The sequence below is a fragment of the Tympanuchus pallidicinctus genome, unplaced genomic scaffold, assembly GCF_026119805.1.
Source record: "Tympanuchus pallidicinctus isolate F22 unplaced genomic scaffold, pur_lepc_1.0 scaffold15, whole genome shotgun sequence".
In the NCBI taxonomy this organism is placed as follows: Eukaryota; Metazoa; Chordata; class Aves; order Galliformes; family Phasianidae; genus Tympanuchus; species Tympanuchus pallidicinctus.
Window position 1 is genome coordinate 19,267,927 of NW_026294669.1, and position 17,885 is coordinate 19,285,811.

Sequence of the window (17,885 nt, forward strand, 5' to 3'; positions counted from 1 at the left end):
AGAAAAAAAACTACCAGACAAAACAGCCCAAGACAATTCCTCACACTCTCTCTCTTCCTTTATATGCAGCTAAACACCCTGGACACACACTGTATTCTAGAGAACCTGGGATTCAGTACGGTCTAGCAAGAGAGCTTAGAAAATATAATTAGTTCAGAAGTTGGATGTCAGGTTTCATAAGCATCACGATTTTCCTGACCAAATATTAGAAGTTTTTACTTTAAAATATGAATTTTCTAATATCCATTCAAATCTATGCTTTAAAATGAAGTGAAGAACTATATTGTATCATTATACATTAGAATACAATTTAAGATAGTCCCTTAGAAATATAAGATTCCAGTTACAGTCAATTCCGTAAATATTTCTGTTGTTTCTGTTTGTTCTCATCTGCAGATAATCTGACACTAGGAGTACATGCTGACTGTAGAACACAATGTTTTCAGAACAGCTACACGAATCTTTCATGCTAAACAATCTTAAAGACAACTACTAAACATATTTTTTAAAAGTTTAACAATTTGCCATTACACTCCCCCAACAAGCACCTTTCCCCCCTCAAGCATGAAGCACTGTTTTTAACTCATCTATAGAAAGCGCTTGCCAAAAGTTAGAAAACAAAAATAAAAGGTCATTAGCTTTAGAGGTGGCTGTGCAAAATCATGTTAGGGTGAGGGGTGGAGAAAGAAAAGAGTACTATAGAAAAGAACTGCAGAAATCACAAAGTTTAAAATAGAGTCATAGATGCAACTTCAAGGAGTATTTGTTTTAACGAAATATCTAGCAACAAAAAAAAAAAAGGGAAGAAATCTACTAGAAAAAAAAAAACAAACATAATTTACTGAGATTACAGCTATTTCATTAAAATTTTGACTGATTTATTCCTCTCTTTATTTGTCACTGAAAAATCCTGTGAGATCACAGAAAATTACTTAAGAGTCCATAGACTTTCACATGCAAAAACTTCGCAGATACTGCTCTTAACAAAGACTAGTAAAGACCACTGTCCTCATGGGCAGAACACACTGTAATACAAAAAAAAACAAGCCTGTGACCATCACATTAAAACATAAAATCTAGAAGAAAGTGCTGACTTTTATTAAAAAAAAAAAAAAAAAAGAGAGAGAATTCAACTAAATATAAATATCAGAAGATGTGTAGTGTACGTACCATTTAAGTAAGTTATCTTGTTGATATGATACAAATGCTTCCATAACCTTCTCCTAAGCTAAAAAACAAAGATAGATAGCTTTCTATCTAACTGATAAGTTGCTTTGAATTCTTAACCTGCATTTTGGAACAAAGTGATACATAAACTGCAGGCTGCAATTTCTTGCTCACAGTAGTCCCAGTACCTGCAGAGGTGTAAGGAATAAGCAATCTGGCATCCAGTTTAACAAGTACCTTTCAGAATGACTATTTTCTCTCCTAATAAAAAATATTCGCTGTAAAACGTATTTACTCTTCAGAGGCTAAAATGCGTTCCTCATGTTTGCCCGCAGCCAAATGTCACAAACCTCAGTTTGTGAGATAATCTTGTCCACAACACTCACACCACAGAGATTAGGACTTTAAACAGATCTGTGTACCAAGAAGCCAAACGGTAACAACAGAAGGCCTCGTTTTTCCCAGCAATTATGATGAACAGTGCTCAAGGGAAGTTAAACATTCAACTCTATGAGACAGAAGCAAAAATGTAAATTAAATCAAGTTTCACAGTTCTCCAATAAGAGTAGTTCTTGAGTTATTAAAAAAATAAAAAAGGAGAAAATCCCCAAGCCGATATATATATATATATTTTATTCACTTACCTCTGTAAAGACCAAAAAAGCCTTCAAAACGCAAAACCTTTTTAAAGCAGTCAAAGCTGTTTTTATACATCAACTCTCCTACGACTGAACCAGTGGAGCGCTGATTCTGCATACGAGTTTTCACCAGGTCTATGGGATATACTGCTGTAGCACCAACAGCTGTGAGAAAGCATTCGGAGCGTTACTTCTGCAGCTTCTCTGTTGTTGTAGTACATAAACATTATGGTGACTTTCTTTAACAGTAATGTAAACACACAAATATTTACAAGCTGGTAAGATCTCTGATATGTTGGAAATAAGAAAGAACAATACAGAAAATCTAAAAAAAAAAAGTCTGCAGGAGAATAAATTTACTATGTATTACATAGAACAAGGTGTACAGAAAAGAAAACCAATCAGAAAAAGAAGCAACAAGAACTATCAGTAAGCAAATGTGTTCCCCAAGCGAGTAGAGTTCCAGTTGTTCTTAAAAAGGTACTAGAATAGAAGAGATAAAGGAAGACACTGGCACAACCAGTGGCTGCAGCCATCAATGCTTCACCTGCATAACAAGAAAGTGCACCTTAAACGGTCCCAAAGAGTCTGGCAAGAAAGACTACAAACACAGACCTGAAACCCAGATAAATTACTTACCTCCAGCAATTGAGCCCAAAGTGAACCTGTAGGCTGACTCAGCTATCTGGAGCAAGATAGGCCTGCTTAACTCTGCAAACGATTGCTGTGTGAGGAAGAAAAGAAAAACAAACATTTCAAAACCTTGCCGGGAGAACAAAGATGCTGTAAATCTGCTTTTAAGAAGTTAAAGAAAGATTCTGATAAAAAACTGATGGTGTTACAATAAGGAGGAAAAAAAATAAATAAATTTAAGTTTCAAGATGTCCACTCAATGAAACATATTTTTCAAATACTCCTTATATTCATATTCTTACCTTCCTGGTGTTTTTCTAGTATTGCAAATATATATATATATATATATATATAAAAATAAATGAAAAAGCGCCAACAATCCATGGTCAAGATGAAGTAGATGGAAATATAAGTCAACTTTGCTATTTCTCATTCTACTGCCTTCAAACTTCCAAGGAATGGAAACCCCTTATTAGTTTAAATAAAATTCAGTATCTCAGAGATAAAATGTCTGCTCTGATGATAGATGCTAAGATTATACGTACACATTACTACATAGCATAAACATGGCATTTACTACCTTCAAAAACAAGCAAAAAGTGTCAATTATTCCCCACAGTATTCCCCACAAAGCTTTCACAGGCAGTTGATGACTTGCAGACACAACGATGACCTCACTCACTTCAATCACATATATGATAATAAATGCTAGGGTTTTAAATAAAAACCAAGTCTACACAAAGTATTTGCAGAGATTGAAAATGAACTTATTAGATGTTTATTACATATAAGGCAATAAAGATAAGCTGATACACAGGATGTAAAGATTCATAAACTTGCACAGTAAAGTACGCCAAGTTTATTTCCCAACATAACTAAAGTTATTAGAAAAGAATTTATACTATGTAGGTAATAGGTGACCAAAATACTAGAAGTTAAAATCCACAGTAAAGCAGATACCAAAGCACATCTCCCAACAGTAGCCTCCTTTGTTACATACAGACAACCTGTATCATTTGCAGATGCACTTGTGAATGCAGAGCTGGGATTTACACAGACCTCAGAACACTACGGAGCGCTTTGCTCTGATGCACGTTATTAATTCTCTACAAAGAGCATCACAAGGATGTTTCACTGCTAACACTTACACTGGGCTTACCAAAGCTCTGAATCGTGGAACATCCACAGCAGGGCACAACATACCTCAGTGTAAGCAACCCTGCTTATCCTGGCATTACACTGGATGTGCAAAACCCTGCATTTATCATGTGATGTTACACAGTATGCATACGAGGAAGAACAAAGGTCTATGAGATGGGATCCTTGTTTGTAAAAAAGAAAAAAAATAACAACAGTATTTTGTATGAATTTTCTGCAAAAAAAAAAAAAAAAAAAAAAGCAGGTATCATTTCCCTCCATAAGCCATTTTCTTCTTCAAAAATACAGCTGAACAGAAAAATTCTGGGTCACAAGAAGTATAAACTGTACGTGTGGAACAGTTCATTAAAAAAAAAAAAAAAAAGCAAAGATCAAATGATTTGCCTCTACAAGCAAAGAGAAGCAACAAATCTGAAGAGTTCAGTCACTATTCTGAAAACTTCAAGCTTTCCCGATTTTAATAACAATAAAAAGAGGAAAGTCACAAGAAAAGAAAAAAAACCCTGCAAAATACAGAAAGATCTTTTGATCCATTTAAATAAAAGACAAATGCAACAAGAACACACTGAAAGACTCTGAAACAGCACAGGTTCTTCATTCCACAGAGTTTTTGTTCTATATTATCACACTTAGTTCCTCTTAGCTTTTTTAAGGTTATTCCTTTTACTCAAAGCTCTACAGAGTTCTTATCAAAATCCAATCACTACATTCTAGCATAAATCCTAATGAATACGTCATTAGATGTTAAAAATCAAATTCTTTGTGAATCATCACTTTTTATATTATTTAATAAGCAAAGTTTGTAGTTCACTTGTGTGTTCAGATGGATATGCAAATGAATGTAATTAATGCTATAGCTTTCAAATCATTAACATTTATAAACAGAAAATTACTGTATCTGTCATCCCTAAAGGATATTCACCTGCAGGCTTTAAGAAAATCTTACACAACAAAAAAAACTGACAATAAAGTAAACATGGTTGAAAGCCAGCTACTTTCCATTTCCACTAAACCCACAAAGACAGAGTAAGTTTATGTAAAAAATTAAGTTTTCCTTTTGAAGGGATTTTAAAGCCGTATAAATGCTATAAATGCTACTAGAGAAGTGTTTTCATTTCCAGGAACAGATGGACCTCACAGGAATTATATTATCTCTACTACCAACAAACCTTTTTCATTGTATCTATCAGTAATGTTTAATTAGGCAATAATAGGTTCACTTAGCATATGGTCCAGTAAAAGACTATTCCTTACAAAAGAGAGAAAACAAAATTGCTTCCTTTTTGCTGAGCTCTCTTAATACAGAATGTAGAGTAGGGTTAAAGCATGCAGTATTACTCCAAGCACATTAAAAGAGTATGTTCTAGTGATGAGTGAAGCTTTTTTCAGTGAGCTCATTTTGTAACAGTGTTAAGCTACAAAGGTAATTCTGAGGTGTAAAGTAAAATAAGCTAAATATTTTGTTTCATAATGGTTTACTCAGAAAGCTGAGTGCTACAGAAAACATTAATTAAAACCAAAGATGACTGTTACGAATGCAATTATGAAACCAGCAAAAATACTTCTCATTAGCCTGGACAAACATTGCATACGCATTTCTGAATCAACTCATTCCACCATTCTTGCTTTAGGAGTACACAGAATGGCTGGGGTTGGAAGGGACCTTGCAGCCCAACCAGTCCCCCCCCGCTGCAGGCTGGTTGCCCCCACCCATTCAGGCTGCCCACGGCCCCATCCAACCTGGCCTTGAGCACCTCCAGGGATGGGGCACCCACAGCTCCTCTGGGCAGCTGTGCCAGGGCCTCACTGCCCTCTGAATAAATAAGTTTCTCCTTACAACTAATCTAAATCTATCCTCTTTTGCCCCTTGTCCTGTTACTGGTCTAGGAAGATTAATAACATCAAGCAGGTTTTTGAGTGCTTATTTCACCTTATCTAATTCCCTAAGGACAACAGAGTAGCAACATTACAAATGGATCAGACACGGTTTCAGACCAATTTGCTTGAAACACAACTGAATGACCAAATCCACCTGACACAAGAATAAACAGAGTGACATTCATGTGTTGAATATTTGCTATATTCCACTTAGGAGAATTTTTCAACCATAACAGTTGAACTAACTTACGATTTTCTTATCACTGATACAGATTCTAGTTATTCCAGTGGACACAATCACTTAAAGGAACTTCATTGTAACGTGTATAAGTGAAGTGGAAAAGAACAAACTTATTGTAACAATAGGGGGCAGTAGATATAGTTGCCTTTAACTAGTTTCTGATCACCCAAGAAAGGTAGTGGTCACAATCCAGTACAAAAAAGGAATAGCTTACCCATTTCCAAGGATCAGGGCTTGTTGGAAATTCCAAAAAGAGGCAGTCTCCAAGTAGAGATGCTACACTTTTGGCTGCCAACCCTTAAATGAGGTTAGTGAATCCAGGGTTGCAGAGGTTAATTGCTTAGAGAATACTACCCTAATTCTATATAGCAATACACATACAACATGACCCATTTGTTAGGAATCTGTTTAAAGTGTTGTTTTTTTTTTTTTACTTTTCATATGCATGCACACTTAAAGAGTCACTTTATTTCAGCAATTCTGCCTTTTTATACCACTTCTACCTACCTGCCTCTGGAGTTCTGCCAAGTTGTAAGGTAATGCACCCTCAGCTAGTGGTGCTACTCTCTCAATATCTGCCAAAGTTAATCGCCTTAACACAAGGCAGAGGGAAGTAAATTAGTGTTAGTTAAAATATCAAACATATTCAATACAGTATTCTCAGTAGCATCTCACAGAATACATCTTGAGTTTAAAAAAAAAGCCAAAACACTTGTCATATTTAAATGCATGTCTAAGAGTTCTGCTATTCTGCAATAAAGAATTCTTGGAGTTAGAAGAGCATTCCCTTCTTGTAGCTGTCAAGGGATCTCAGGTTATTCAGAAGGGAGTTCTTGATTACTACTAATAAAGGATGTAATTCACAACTTAAACCATTTATAGGTATCCCTCCCCAAGAGTTCACATGCTAATAACTACGAGAAACATCAGTAGAGTTAAGAATAACGGAGAGTTATAGCCTTCTGGGATTACCATAATGTAATTTTGCTTTTTATATTTAAATCTACAATACAACAATCAATAATTGTGCTTGCTATACAGGGTTCACTTAGAAAATATCTGCATACACCAGCCATTTTACAATAAATAAACTGTAATGAACAGAACACACAAATTTTAAAATTGAGTAGATTGTGCATAGAAAACAGCAATACGGTTGTAAAATGATAAAATTAATTATCATAAGTTACCCAGTAACGCTGTATAAACCTGTAAGTTGGTAAAGAATATCTATTTCCAACGGTGTAACTTGTCCAAATCGTATTGCAGACTGGGTAAATTCCTCTGGATTTAAAAGGGAAGGAGAAATAAAGCAATTGTGTTATTTGTCAAATTTCATCTTTATGGACAAATCTAACAAATAACTTAAATATCATAAAAGAATGAAAACTATCACCAAGAAGCAAAATCCATAATGCAGAAGGAAAGATAACTTTAGGAAGACTTATCTTGAAAGAGATCTTTGAAACATAGAGCAAGTATGATTCAATACATCCTTATATCAGCAACACTGATAACATCACACACAAAATTTATGATTTTTTTTCTGAAGTTTTGCAAAATGAACAGAATAATTATCCATTATCCATAGCTTTAAGGGCAACTAACTCACTTATCACCATCATTCTGTGTTTCTTTTCTCTGTTAGCTCTCAGTGACCCCACAGCTATATGTTCATCTATCCAAATAACATTGCACATTCATTACGTGATTGGCAAGCTACACTAAGCAAGTTTTAGTGATGACAGTTCAGTAGCTTTTATTCACTACACAAATCCAGGCAAGACGTGTCTATGCATTTACATCAAGGAAAAAAAAAAAAGCCAGGTAATTTGTTAGCACTATTTGGAGGACAAGGACAGTTATTTCACGCTTTTCTCTAGGGATGTAAAGTATGCTGAGCATCTGAACATAAAACAAACATAAAAGAAAAAAAAAAAGAAAAACTCTGCATGCTTTTTACCACACATAGACTTGGCTGGTCCTGTCCATGCAGGTAATAAAGTCAGGGATAAAATATGTCATAAAATGTCTACAAAATAAATCCACTGATGCCTGCAGCAAGACTGATTCATGTCTACCTTTCAGTGGTACAGGGATTAACTATGTCCTGTATGTCAACATAAACTATGTAAAACCACTCAGGCCAGCAAAAGAAGTTATGAATTTTTACCTTTTTTCTAAGAAGGATTTAGTTGCAGATAAAATGAGCTAAAGCAATATGGAGATCACTGATAATGGATTTTCAAACATAACTCTTTCTATCTTATTTCCTTGGCATCTCCTATCTCTAAGCAATAATATACCTTTTTCAAGGAGTGGTAAAATCCCCAATGAAGTACCATTTTGCAGATATCCATACAAACCACAGTCCCAATTCTTCTTCTTAGTGAGCTTCCTGAAAATCATTATTAACCCATGAGGATGAAAATGACCCTTAAAATTTTTCTACAGTAGCACTAACGTTGTATGCTATGCTGCTTCTGACTTGTCTTACCCTGTATGCAACAACAGCTTACAAATTGGACAGAACTAAAATATTAATAAAAAGTAGGAAATATACTTTACCTTTTGTGACTTCAGTATCTTTTCTTGTACCTGCTATATTACTGTATATCTTCCTAATGAGATCCATGTTATTCAAAAGGGCATTAAATGCATTGAAGTAGGAGAAGCTGACCTGATGTGAAACAGTTCCACCAGCTACCTGTAAAAATTAAATTACACAGTTAAATGCCTTGAGCCCCTTTTTACCAATGTCTTATTACAAATTACAGAAACATTCATTTGGGCAAGTAAGAAAAGAATTAAAGATATCTTTCTACCTCTGTAATTTTAAGCTAGTTTTAATAGAAATACAACAGTAGAACAAATAATGGCATATTTTTTGACATAAACTGTAATAAAGTTATCCTTTACCTCATAAACTGTACCTGCAGATCTTGCCAGTCATAACGGTAACCATTCTAACTCTACATGCTTATTTTCCAAACATCAAACTGAAAACAATATAAGAACACATAAAAGGGTAAAACTGTAAGTAGTCTACACCCATTCTGGTCTGTTCTATATCGAAATCTAAAAATCAGAAGCTTTAGCCCAAAATTGGTATTCTTCCTGTGTAAAATATAGTTTGCTCTGCTTTAGGCAAAAGCACAGTAGATAACTTAAACTGCATCCAATGGCACTTTAAGCATTTAAACCAGACTGCAAACTTTTCTACCACATAACCGAGAAGTGTTGCCATGTTTCGTCCTGCCAACTCTACTATGAAGGTAATAATTTCTAGCAGTGAGAAAGTGATAAACATATAGGAGAAGAAAAAGTGGGAGAGAAGCACTAACATTTTAAAACATCACAGCTATTAAACCCTGAACTCAAGATGTTTTTCTTCACACTTACTGAAACTAAATTTTCTTCCACAAATGGTGTCAGCATATGGGAGTGAAGGGTAACCATGACATCACTGAAGTCCAGCCCAGTAATCATGCCACTTTTATTTTTATCCTTCAATGCAAAGGCTTGTCTTGCATGTTCTGACTGCAGCTCCTAAGATTAACATTCAGAAATTGTGTATTAGCAAATTCTATAACCCACTGTTCACAACATTTTGATTTAGTTTATAATCTTACAGCACTCCTAAATACATTTGTGCATGCAGATCACAAGACAATTGCAATTTAAACTTGAAGGTTAGTCCAAATAAAATAAGAATTCTGCATATTTGTTCATTCCATGCACAGATTCATTCCTCTGGCATAGAACATCCCCTATTCAATCATAAGGAAATATTCACTTTCACTAAATAATTTGAGAAGCAACATTTGCATACTTATGTTCTTGCTGCTACACATTCCCTTATTCTCCTGATATTGATCTTAAAGATTCAGAGTTCGAGACTAAATATGATTGGGGTTACATGGTTAACAACATCTGGTTATATTCAGGACATAATCTCTGGTTGAGGTTAGTTTTTTTATTAAATTCCTACAACAGAAAAAGGAGTCTGCTCAGTCAATGTTCTAACTGCACAAGATTACAACGATCAGTCAAATGGTTTATTTCATAAACAGAATATTTAATCCCACATATTTATAGGATGATATGCAAGGTAAAGGACAATGAGTAAGCACTCCTTCATGAACCCGTATAGAAAAGTAATAGTTCATTGTTGCTAGGATTAGTATCAGATAATTGTGTTCATTACCAGACTAAGACCAAAATTTATAGTGATATAAATTTACTTCTGGAGATTAAAATTGATTTCAGCTGTAGTCTGAAATAAGGTTAATAACTAACCTGAAGAAACTGAGTGAACTCTGTATAGTTAAGATGCTTCTTTCTGTTATGTCCAAAATGCAGCCGAATGAATTCACAGTCCCAGTTGAAGGGGATTTGATGATGAATAGTAGTTTGTTCAAACACTTCTTTGACATTTGCTTTAAGGAAGGGAAAAAACAAGAAGTGAGGTTTGGGGTAAATACAAACATTCCAGGAAACAAATTAAGTTTTAAGGAGCTGTTTAAGAAGTGTTTTGTTGAGAATAGTTACTAATTCAGCTTTTACAGACTTGCATAAGAACACATTTGCTATCCAGTGTGATACTTTCTGTATTACTGCATAAAACTTTGGAGTGTTTTGCCTAGTTTTAATTAAGAAGCGATTTATCTTTTTCCCTTGTACACGACAAATAAGAGCTAATTTGCATTCCAATACAAAAAACCAATAGAGGTTCTCCATCTCTGCCAGGAGTCAAATTAAGCCCTTTATCAAGGGCACAAATACCTGCATTACAATCTCACAGAATATCTGTCATACTAAGTATGGTTTGACTGAAACTTGATTATTACAATCATACAGTCTGAACATGTCTATTGAAGATAGGTATAAGAAATGCCACCTAAAACATATTATTAGCTCAGCAAAAAGCGCCTTATTAAAAGCTTTTGATAAGAACTTATAAAAAAATCGAATCCTATAAAGCATAATTGGTAGTCTCTGTTATTAAAATGTTTTAAGACAAGTGAAGATAGAGATGTCCTCATACAAATGAAGGGAAAAAAAGCTCTCCTTTCAAGATATGGAATTCTCTATATGTACACTGTACAACTGAAATACCAGACCTAACATATCCAAAGTCAAAAGCCTCACTTAAAAAAAAAAGTTTCATTTATTCATACTCAGCATTATCACTCTGCAACACAAGCATGGGTTTTGTGCTGATTATCTGACCAAATAAACAGTCCAAAACAGTAAAAACAGTAAAAGTACAACTGGACATCTATCCATACCATGCAAACTCTTTTCAAAATCTACTTTGAAGTACTTGAATTAATGTTAGCTTTCATCAACTAATCTCAAACCTGCTAACTGCCAAATTAAATTGTGTCATATAGCTCAAATTTAAAACAGAACACATTTCATTTTGCTGAAAACACATCTATTTTTTTATAAGTTTAGAATATTTGCTCAACACTGCATCAGTGTATCTGTTAATCAGACATATTAAAGGCATTCTGTGGAACTACTATTCTGAAACAGTTCCGTCAAAAGACAAAATGTAATCAGAAGAACTTTAATGTCTTTTTATCCTTCTATCAAGACTAATTTGCTTGCAGTGTTGCTTTCTCTGTGCCATAGGACTGCTCGATTCGTACACCCTTTCAGATCTGTAGCTATTCTAGCAGTGAGCAAATCACTCTATGGTTGTATATTTTCAGCAAGAAAAGGAAAGGAAATCTTTAGAACAAATATGTTTCAGAATGAGAACACACAGTAGGATTCTTTCCCTAGATCACTTGCTTCACAGATAGTTTGAGATTACCTATTTAAAGGGCAGACTACGGCTATTGAACGATTTAACTGTAATTTAGCCCTTACCTAAAGGTCTAACACAGACCATAGTTGAAGAACTGCAATTTAAACCAGTTTTCAATGCAAGCTAGGCTAAATTAGGTGTTCAGGTAAGCAGGAAACTTAAAAAAAACTTGACTACTTTCAATTGCCCATTCATATCTACTCACTGATATACTAAGTGAGGGCTAAGAAAATAAGATAAAGCAACACATTCATACCATACTGAATTATATTATACTGAATTATATTATTTTGCCACATTTCCTTTGAAAGTTTTGTCTGTAGTAGATTTACTCGCCATTGCTACAGAAACCAGGAGAGGTAAAGTTAAATTCCCCACCTACCATCGATTCACTGTGGCTTCTGGCCAAACTAACTTGAGTACTACAAATAGATCAATGTAACTCATGGTTAAACTTGCAAAATGGCACTGAACTGTAAAGGGAGCACAAGACTGGTCTGCTTAATTGGATCTATCGGCTTGGCCACCAGTGTACAAGCACAGCTAATTTCCAGGGGGCAAAAAACCAAATTGTTTTTACCTCCTTTCATTTTAGTATGACATTTTACAGAATGCGTTCACTGCCCCAGTTAATGCACGTTGCTCATTTGCTAATGCCTTCTACACTTTGCTCATCTTTCTGCAGTAGAATGCTTTCCTACTGAGTGGATAACTTTATTTCTGAGCTTATGGCAAAGCATTTTCTTCTCAGACAGGCATATGAGTCAGTTTACTGATAGTCAAATTACTATCAGCTCCAGGAACAATAAACCCACTACTCTAGTGCACTAGTACATTACCTCCAAGGCAACATGCATTCTCTCAAGATTGCTTCAGAATTTCCCCACCCAATCATTTTAAACAAATTACAGATGCCTGGAGCAGCTATCTGCAGGCAGCATACACACAACCAGCTCAGTTCCCATCAATACCATTACCTTGCAGGCTCAGAAAGATGATATAAGAAAAACACATTCTTAGGCAATAGTGAATTTCAGAGGAGAAAGATTACTGTAAGTTATAAACACCAAGAGATTTTGTTGATTAGAATGAGATAAAGACCGTCACACAACACCAACACAACCAAAGCATCACACATCTGAATGCTACAGTTCATGCTCCCTGAATGACAAACATTTTTGGCCCCACTCACGGTGGGGATGAGTTTACTACTTCAAATATACCATGAGGTGGTATCAGTTATTTTTAGAGAAAACTCTTCAAAATTCAGAGGGAAAATCTCAAAATTCCAATGCAATCAGTCTTTTTGCCATTCTCTCTCACAACTGAGACAACATTCTTCATGCTTGTTAGACACACAAATATAAATGAGGCACTTTTAAACACTAGCATAAATATGCCATAAGTTTGTTGTTTAAGAGGTTGTTTTTAAACGTCTGCTCAGTCACCTGTGGCCTCATTTGTATGAATCTCAGCCTCAGTGTGCACTGTGCATTTAATGTTTTCTATGCTGCTACTTTTCACTATTCCTACTAACAGCAAATTTCAAGTATTTTCATTTTCAGCATAAAATAATTACAGATAAAAGGACTTTTATCGTGAGCTTTGCAGCGGACGTACACTAACAGTGATCCAAATATGAATACAGTGAAAAAGACAAGTGGCAAGACAAATGAGAAAACTAAAATAGAAATAGTTGCCTTGCATTTCTACTCTTATTTTTAAAGACTACAACAGTAATTCTACTCAAGATTAGTGACAGCCATAATAACAAATTGTCTCTATATATAATTCTTATGTTATTATATATATAATAAATTATATATATTATATATGTATATAATATTATATACATTATATATATATTAAAATATATTATATATACTGAAATTTCTTTTCAGTTCCCTCTAGCTGAACTTTCATTTTGAACTTAATACTATGGAAAACGTTCGAGATCTCCTTGTGTTCTTAAGCCCTTTATTATTATAAAAAATAGGGAAGTCTTCCATTAAACACTGCTCCAAAGTGCTTGAAACTGTGGCTTAAATCAAAAAGAATCATAAAACAAAAGCAAATGAACAAAAAGACAGCACAGAGAAAAGAAAAACATCACTGTATCCTACATAGTCAGAATGTAATAAGCAAAAGGCAGCTTGAAAACAGGCAACTAATATATGGCAAAGAGGAAGTCAATTGCAGCTTTATATTACTGCACACCTGGAAAGAACACGGTGTTTTTCTTACACCTTCAGATACAAAATCATGTGATCTTTCTGTTTATGCTTCTAAAAGTTACCAGCCTTTATGGTTGCAAACACTATTTCGCAAGGCAGAGCTCTTAAGATTATCTTCAAATCCTAGCATTTTCAATCTAGCAGCTCTTTTGGAAACGGGAGAGTGACTACTAGGAGCGATCTGTATTTCTTGAAAAATAACCCTCAAAAGCAGAGACTTACAACAGCATACATTCAACTCCTTTCTCTTATTCTTGTCATTCACCTTCTTCATGTCTACCACGTCCTGTTTAAAGGAAATCGGAATCGTTCTTTCCCAGATTAAAGTTTGTTGGCAAATAATTATTTTAAGAAAATAGATGGATGAGATTTCAGTACCATGGTACACCCAACATCTGAAACAATTTCATTATATCGATGCTTATTTCAGTTAATTGGTATTGTAATCTTTATGTAGTTGCAGTAATAGTTATCCAATCCCTTTACTGACCATGTCTTGGAAGAAGAGCCATTATGTTCTACATAATATTTTTAATGTTATGTTGAGCTGCAGGATATTTTTTAAAGCCTTATATTTGGTTTCATAAATACTTTCCATTTTTCTAAAAAATAATTTTAAAACTCTGAGTACAGAATAATCATGAAGGTAGTAAAATTGTTTCCAAATCTCATTGCTTTAGTTCTATTTATCTATCCACATCAGCACAGGTATTTAAATGAAAAACGATCTCCAAAATGCTCCAGTTTGTCAGAGAATGGCTTTCTTTGCAGTGGCTCTACTCTGCAAGAAGCCTTGAAATTGTATATTCCAATTAGAACTCATACAGTTCTGATCACTGTATGGTTTGTCCAAAGGATAAAATATAAAGAATTATTTCATTTCCATTTAGAAAAAACATTTCTGGGTAGAAAGTTCTGTGATAGTTATACTTGCCTTTTTTGCAGCAAGTACCATCTGCCACAGTGCAGAACATCTCCAAGTAACTTGAACAGATTTCATGTGAAGACTTGCTCTAGCCTCAATTCAGATCAAAATTCCTTTACAGCTCTTCCTTAGTGGAACAACACTAACTTCATGATCTGCTTTTAGATATCTCACTCATGTCAAATAGCTTGGCCAGTTACACCCCATGAACAAAATAACAGAATGATTCTTCTTTTCTGGCTACAGGAACTAAAACTAGAAAGATAATACACGGGGAATAAAATAACACTTTATCTGTCCTAGCTGTTATCTTTTAAATATTTTATGATCAAAGCAATATTGTAAGGGATCATCAACACATTTCCCAAAAAATATTAACATACGAGTCTTTTATGAAGACATGCAAACTTTTAATCATGATTTTTTTCCCCCATTTCTTCATGATTAAAAAGTTAATTTGAATTACAGCACCATTAGTATCACTGGGTTATTAAAATAGCCATTTTATCATCTATCATTCAGCAAGCTGATAAGTGGATCATTGTAGCTGGAATATGTAAAAAATACTGAACACACTGTGCAACAAGTCTGCTCATATGAAGTAGGTCTAATTCAATTTTCTTGCAACAGATCTTAAAAGAAAAACTGCAATATACTACCAGCACACCTGTGGCAGTTAGTCATAGATCTCAGGATGTCAAAAACTCCAGGAAAAATATTCCAAAGCAATAAGAAAGTAGAGGACATCCAAGCATCACATTCAGCACACAAAAAGCATCTCAATCCAACAATATGAACTGAATTAACACTATATTGCATTGACAAAGACAATGATTAGTGCCATGCCACAAAGCTGACACATATTTCTCTCAAACATTTTCTAAAAAATAAAAAATTATTTGCGCTTTTCAATTTTTCAACTCAAAAGACACAAGTTATTTTGTAATGTATGTTATATAATGGCTCCTCACTGGAGAGTTGGAAAGCAGACTTCTGCAGAGACAAATCACAGATTGAGGGTAAAGAGAACTGCAAGAAGTTTAAGTGCTGAAGTACAGTCTGTCACTAACTAAATCCTAGAAAGTAGATAGGAATCTCCCTGGAACAACTTTAAAACATACAGCCAGATCTAAAGAATCACCAAACACTTAACCCCCTCCAGATAAGTGAAAAATTTGAATAGATTAGGATAATTTTCTGAAAATGCCATATAGCCATACTGAAATGATTTGGGAATATGGCCAGCTTGGGTGCAGAAGTAGTCTTTAATAGGGGATCGGAGCCAGTGTGGCTTTTTTCCTCTAGCGTTTTGGTTTGAGCCTAGCTTTAATACATCAACATTATCTCATGTCCAGCAAGGCCAGTATTGGTTCAAGTTACTGACCTAGCAGACCCACCCCAATCCTGTGTTCCACTGTCCAATACTTCCACTCCTTCCTCTAAATGCACAGTGAAGAAAAACTTCAATAAATCCATCTCAATTACAGCAAGACATGCTGATTTGAGTTAGCTTCAGCATCAGTACAGTCACATTCCCAAAGCACTGCATCTGAGATAGAAAATCCTGACTCATGTTTGCTCCTGTAATCAATGTGGTTTATCTGTAGACCAGATAAATTACCTACCAATATGAGATGACATGCAATTTCCACACTAATTGGCTAATACACTACTTGGAGTATATTTCTAATATTTTACTATGACTTTTAGATGTTCATATGTAGAATTCTTAATTTATAGAGATGTATACAGTGAGTATGTTATATTTGACAGTGTAATAATGTTTATCTATAATTATCTTTACTTATTCAGACCTGCATGGAATGCAAAGTCTACTAACTGAAGAGATCAAGTGTTTCCTTCCTTCTTAGCCACTGGAAAAGATTCTTTGAAGAAAATGAGCGGTGTGTCATGATCAAGGTGAAACACCTTCCTCCAAAGACTTGGGAAAATCCTAATTTTATATATTCTCCTGTTTTTACAGGAAATTAAACTCCATAGCCTCTGTTGATGTGGTGTGAAAATGAAAGAGTGCAGGTCACATTCAAGAAACAGTCTCTGAAGGAAACAAGATTAATCAATTGCAGAGTTACTAAATATCATATATCATCATTTGCACTTTTCTTACATACATTAATTTGCACAGTACCCTACAAAGTAAAAATAAGTAGCCCATTTTACTAACAACATACAAAATGCAAATGCAAAGGAGCTACAAAAGTATTAAGTACTTCTGATACGATACAACTTACAATTAAATTTAATTTAAATAAAATTTTGCTAAAATGAGATCATTAGCAAATCTTAAAATCACTAACAAGTTTGCTATTCAAGGTATATCAGTCATATAAGAAAGGCATGGAAAAAAGAATGTGTAATTGCTTTAGTTTCTCTTGCTTGTATTGTTCTTTTAGTTTTAATGTAACGATGAAACAATGAAAGTAACAATCAGTCTGATTGAGAAATCTGTGTACCACCTGAATTGTTTTCTGTTGTTTTACAGAACCAACTATTTCAAGTGTGTTTGCATCAGCTGCAAAATACATAATCCTCATTTAGTGAGATTATTAAAGACACCATCATTAACACAGTCACACCAGTTGTAATAGTTTGTCTGCTTTCTAATGTCTACATTTACTGACTCCACCTTAGGTTAATTCAAGATGCTGTGTGTCCAAATGGTTTAGTATTTGACAATTCAGTTAATCATGTAATTTAATAGATGCCATAACTCAAGCAGTTTGTTTCCATACAAAGACACGTGCATTATTTGTTTCAACTATTTTCAAAGCTGAAAGAGTTTCCATAAAAACGAAGTAGTACAAACAGCAAGTGGTTACAAATCCAAGCACAGTATGTATATTCTTTATTGAGCAATTTATTCTTTTGGATAGAAATAACAAAATTTTCATTCAATTTTATTAAATTCTTAGCATTTGTTCATCTAATTTTCATAGAAGTACAAAGTTTTTTTTAATACAAAACCTAGTCCTCCTTAGACTGTAATGTTTTTAAGTGACATTATAAAGTGTTATAGTTAGCCTAAATAATTTTGTCCAATTACTAACATATGTTGAGAGGAAAAAAAAAAAAAAACTTAAAAACCATTGTTTCTTCCTAATTTTGTAATAATACATTAACCAGCTAGAAGTTACATTCATTATATTAAAGATTGCTGCTCAATTGGAATATT

General features: G+C 34.3%; 1 protein-coding gene across 4 annotated transcripts in view; it reads right to left on the reverse strand.

The window, feature by feature from the left end:
• Window positions 1-17,885, reverse strand: part of SLC25A12 (solute carrier family 25 member 12) — a 46,538-nt gene that overhangs the window by 16,798 nt on the left and 11,855 nt on the right. For all 4 annotated transcript variants that reach the window (XM_052674652.1, XM_052674649.1, XM_052674651.1 and 1 more), the window contains 7 exons: window positions 10,015-10,154; window positions 9,118-9,264; window positions 8,284-8,422; window positions 6,906-6,999; window positions 6,223-6,307; window positions 2,445-2,529; window positions 1,812-1,970 (listed from right to left, as the gene is read on the reverse strand). In XM_052674652.1, coding sequence (XP_052530612.1) covers window positions 1,812-1,970; window positions 2,445-2,529; window positions 6,223-6,307; window positions 6,906-6,999; window positions 8,284-8,422; window positions 9,118-9,264; window positions 10,015-10,154 — 849 coding nt within the window. The remainder of the gene's footprint in view (window positions 1-1,811; window positions 1,971-2,444; window positions 2,530-6,222; window positions 6,308-6,905; window positions 7,000-8,283; window positions 8,423-9,117; window positions 9,265-10,014; window positions 10,155-17,885) is intronic.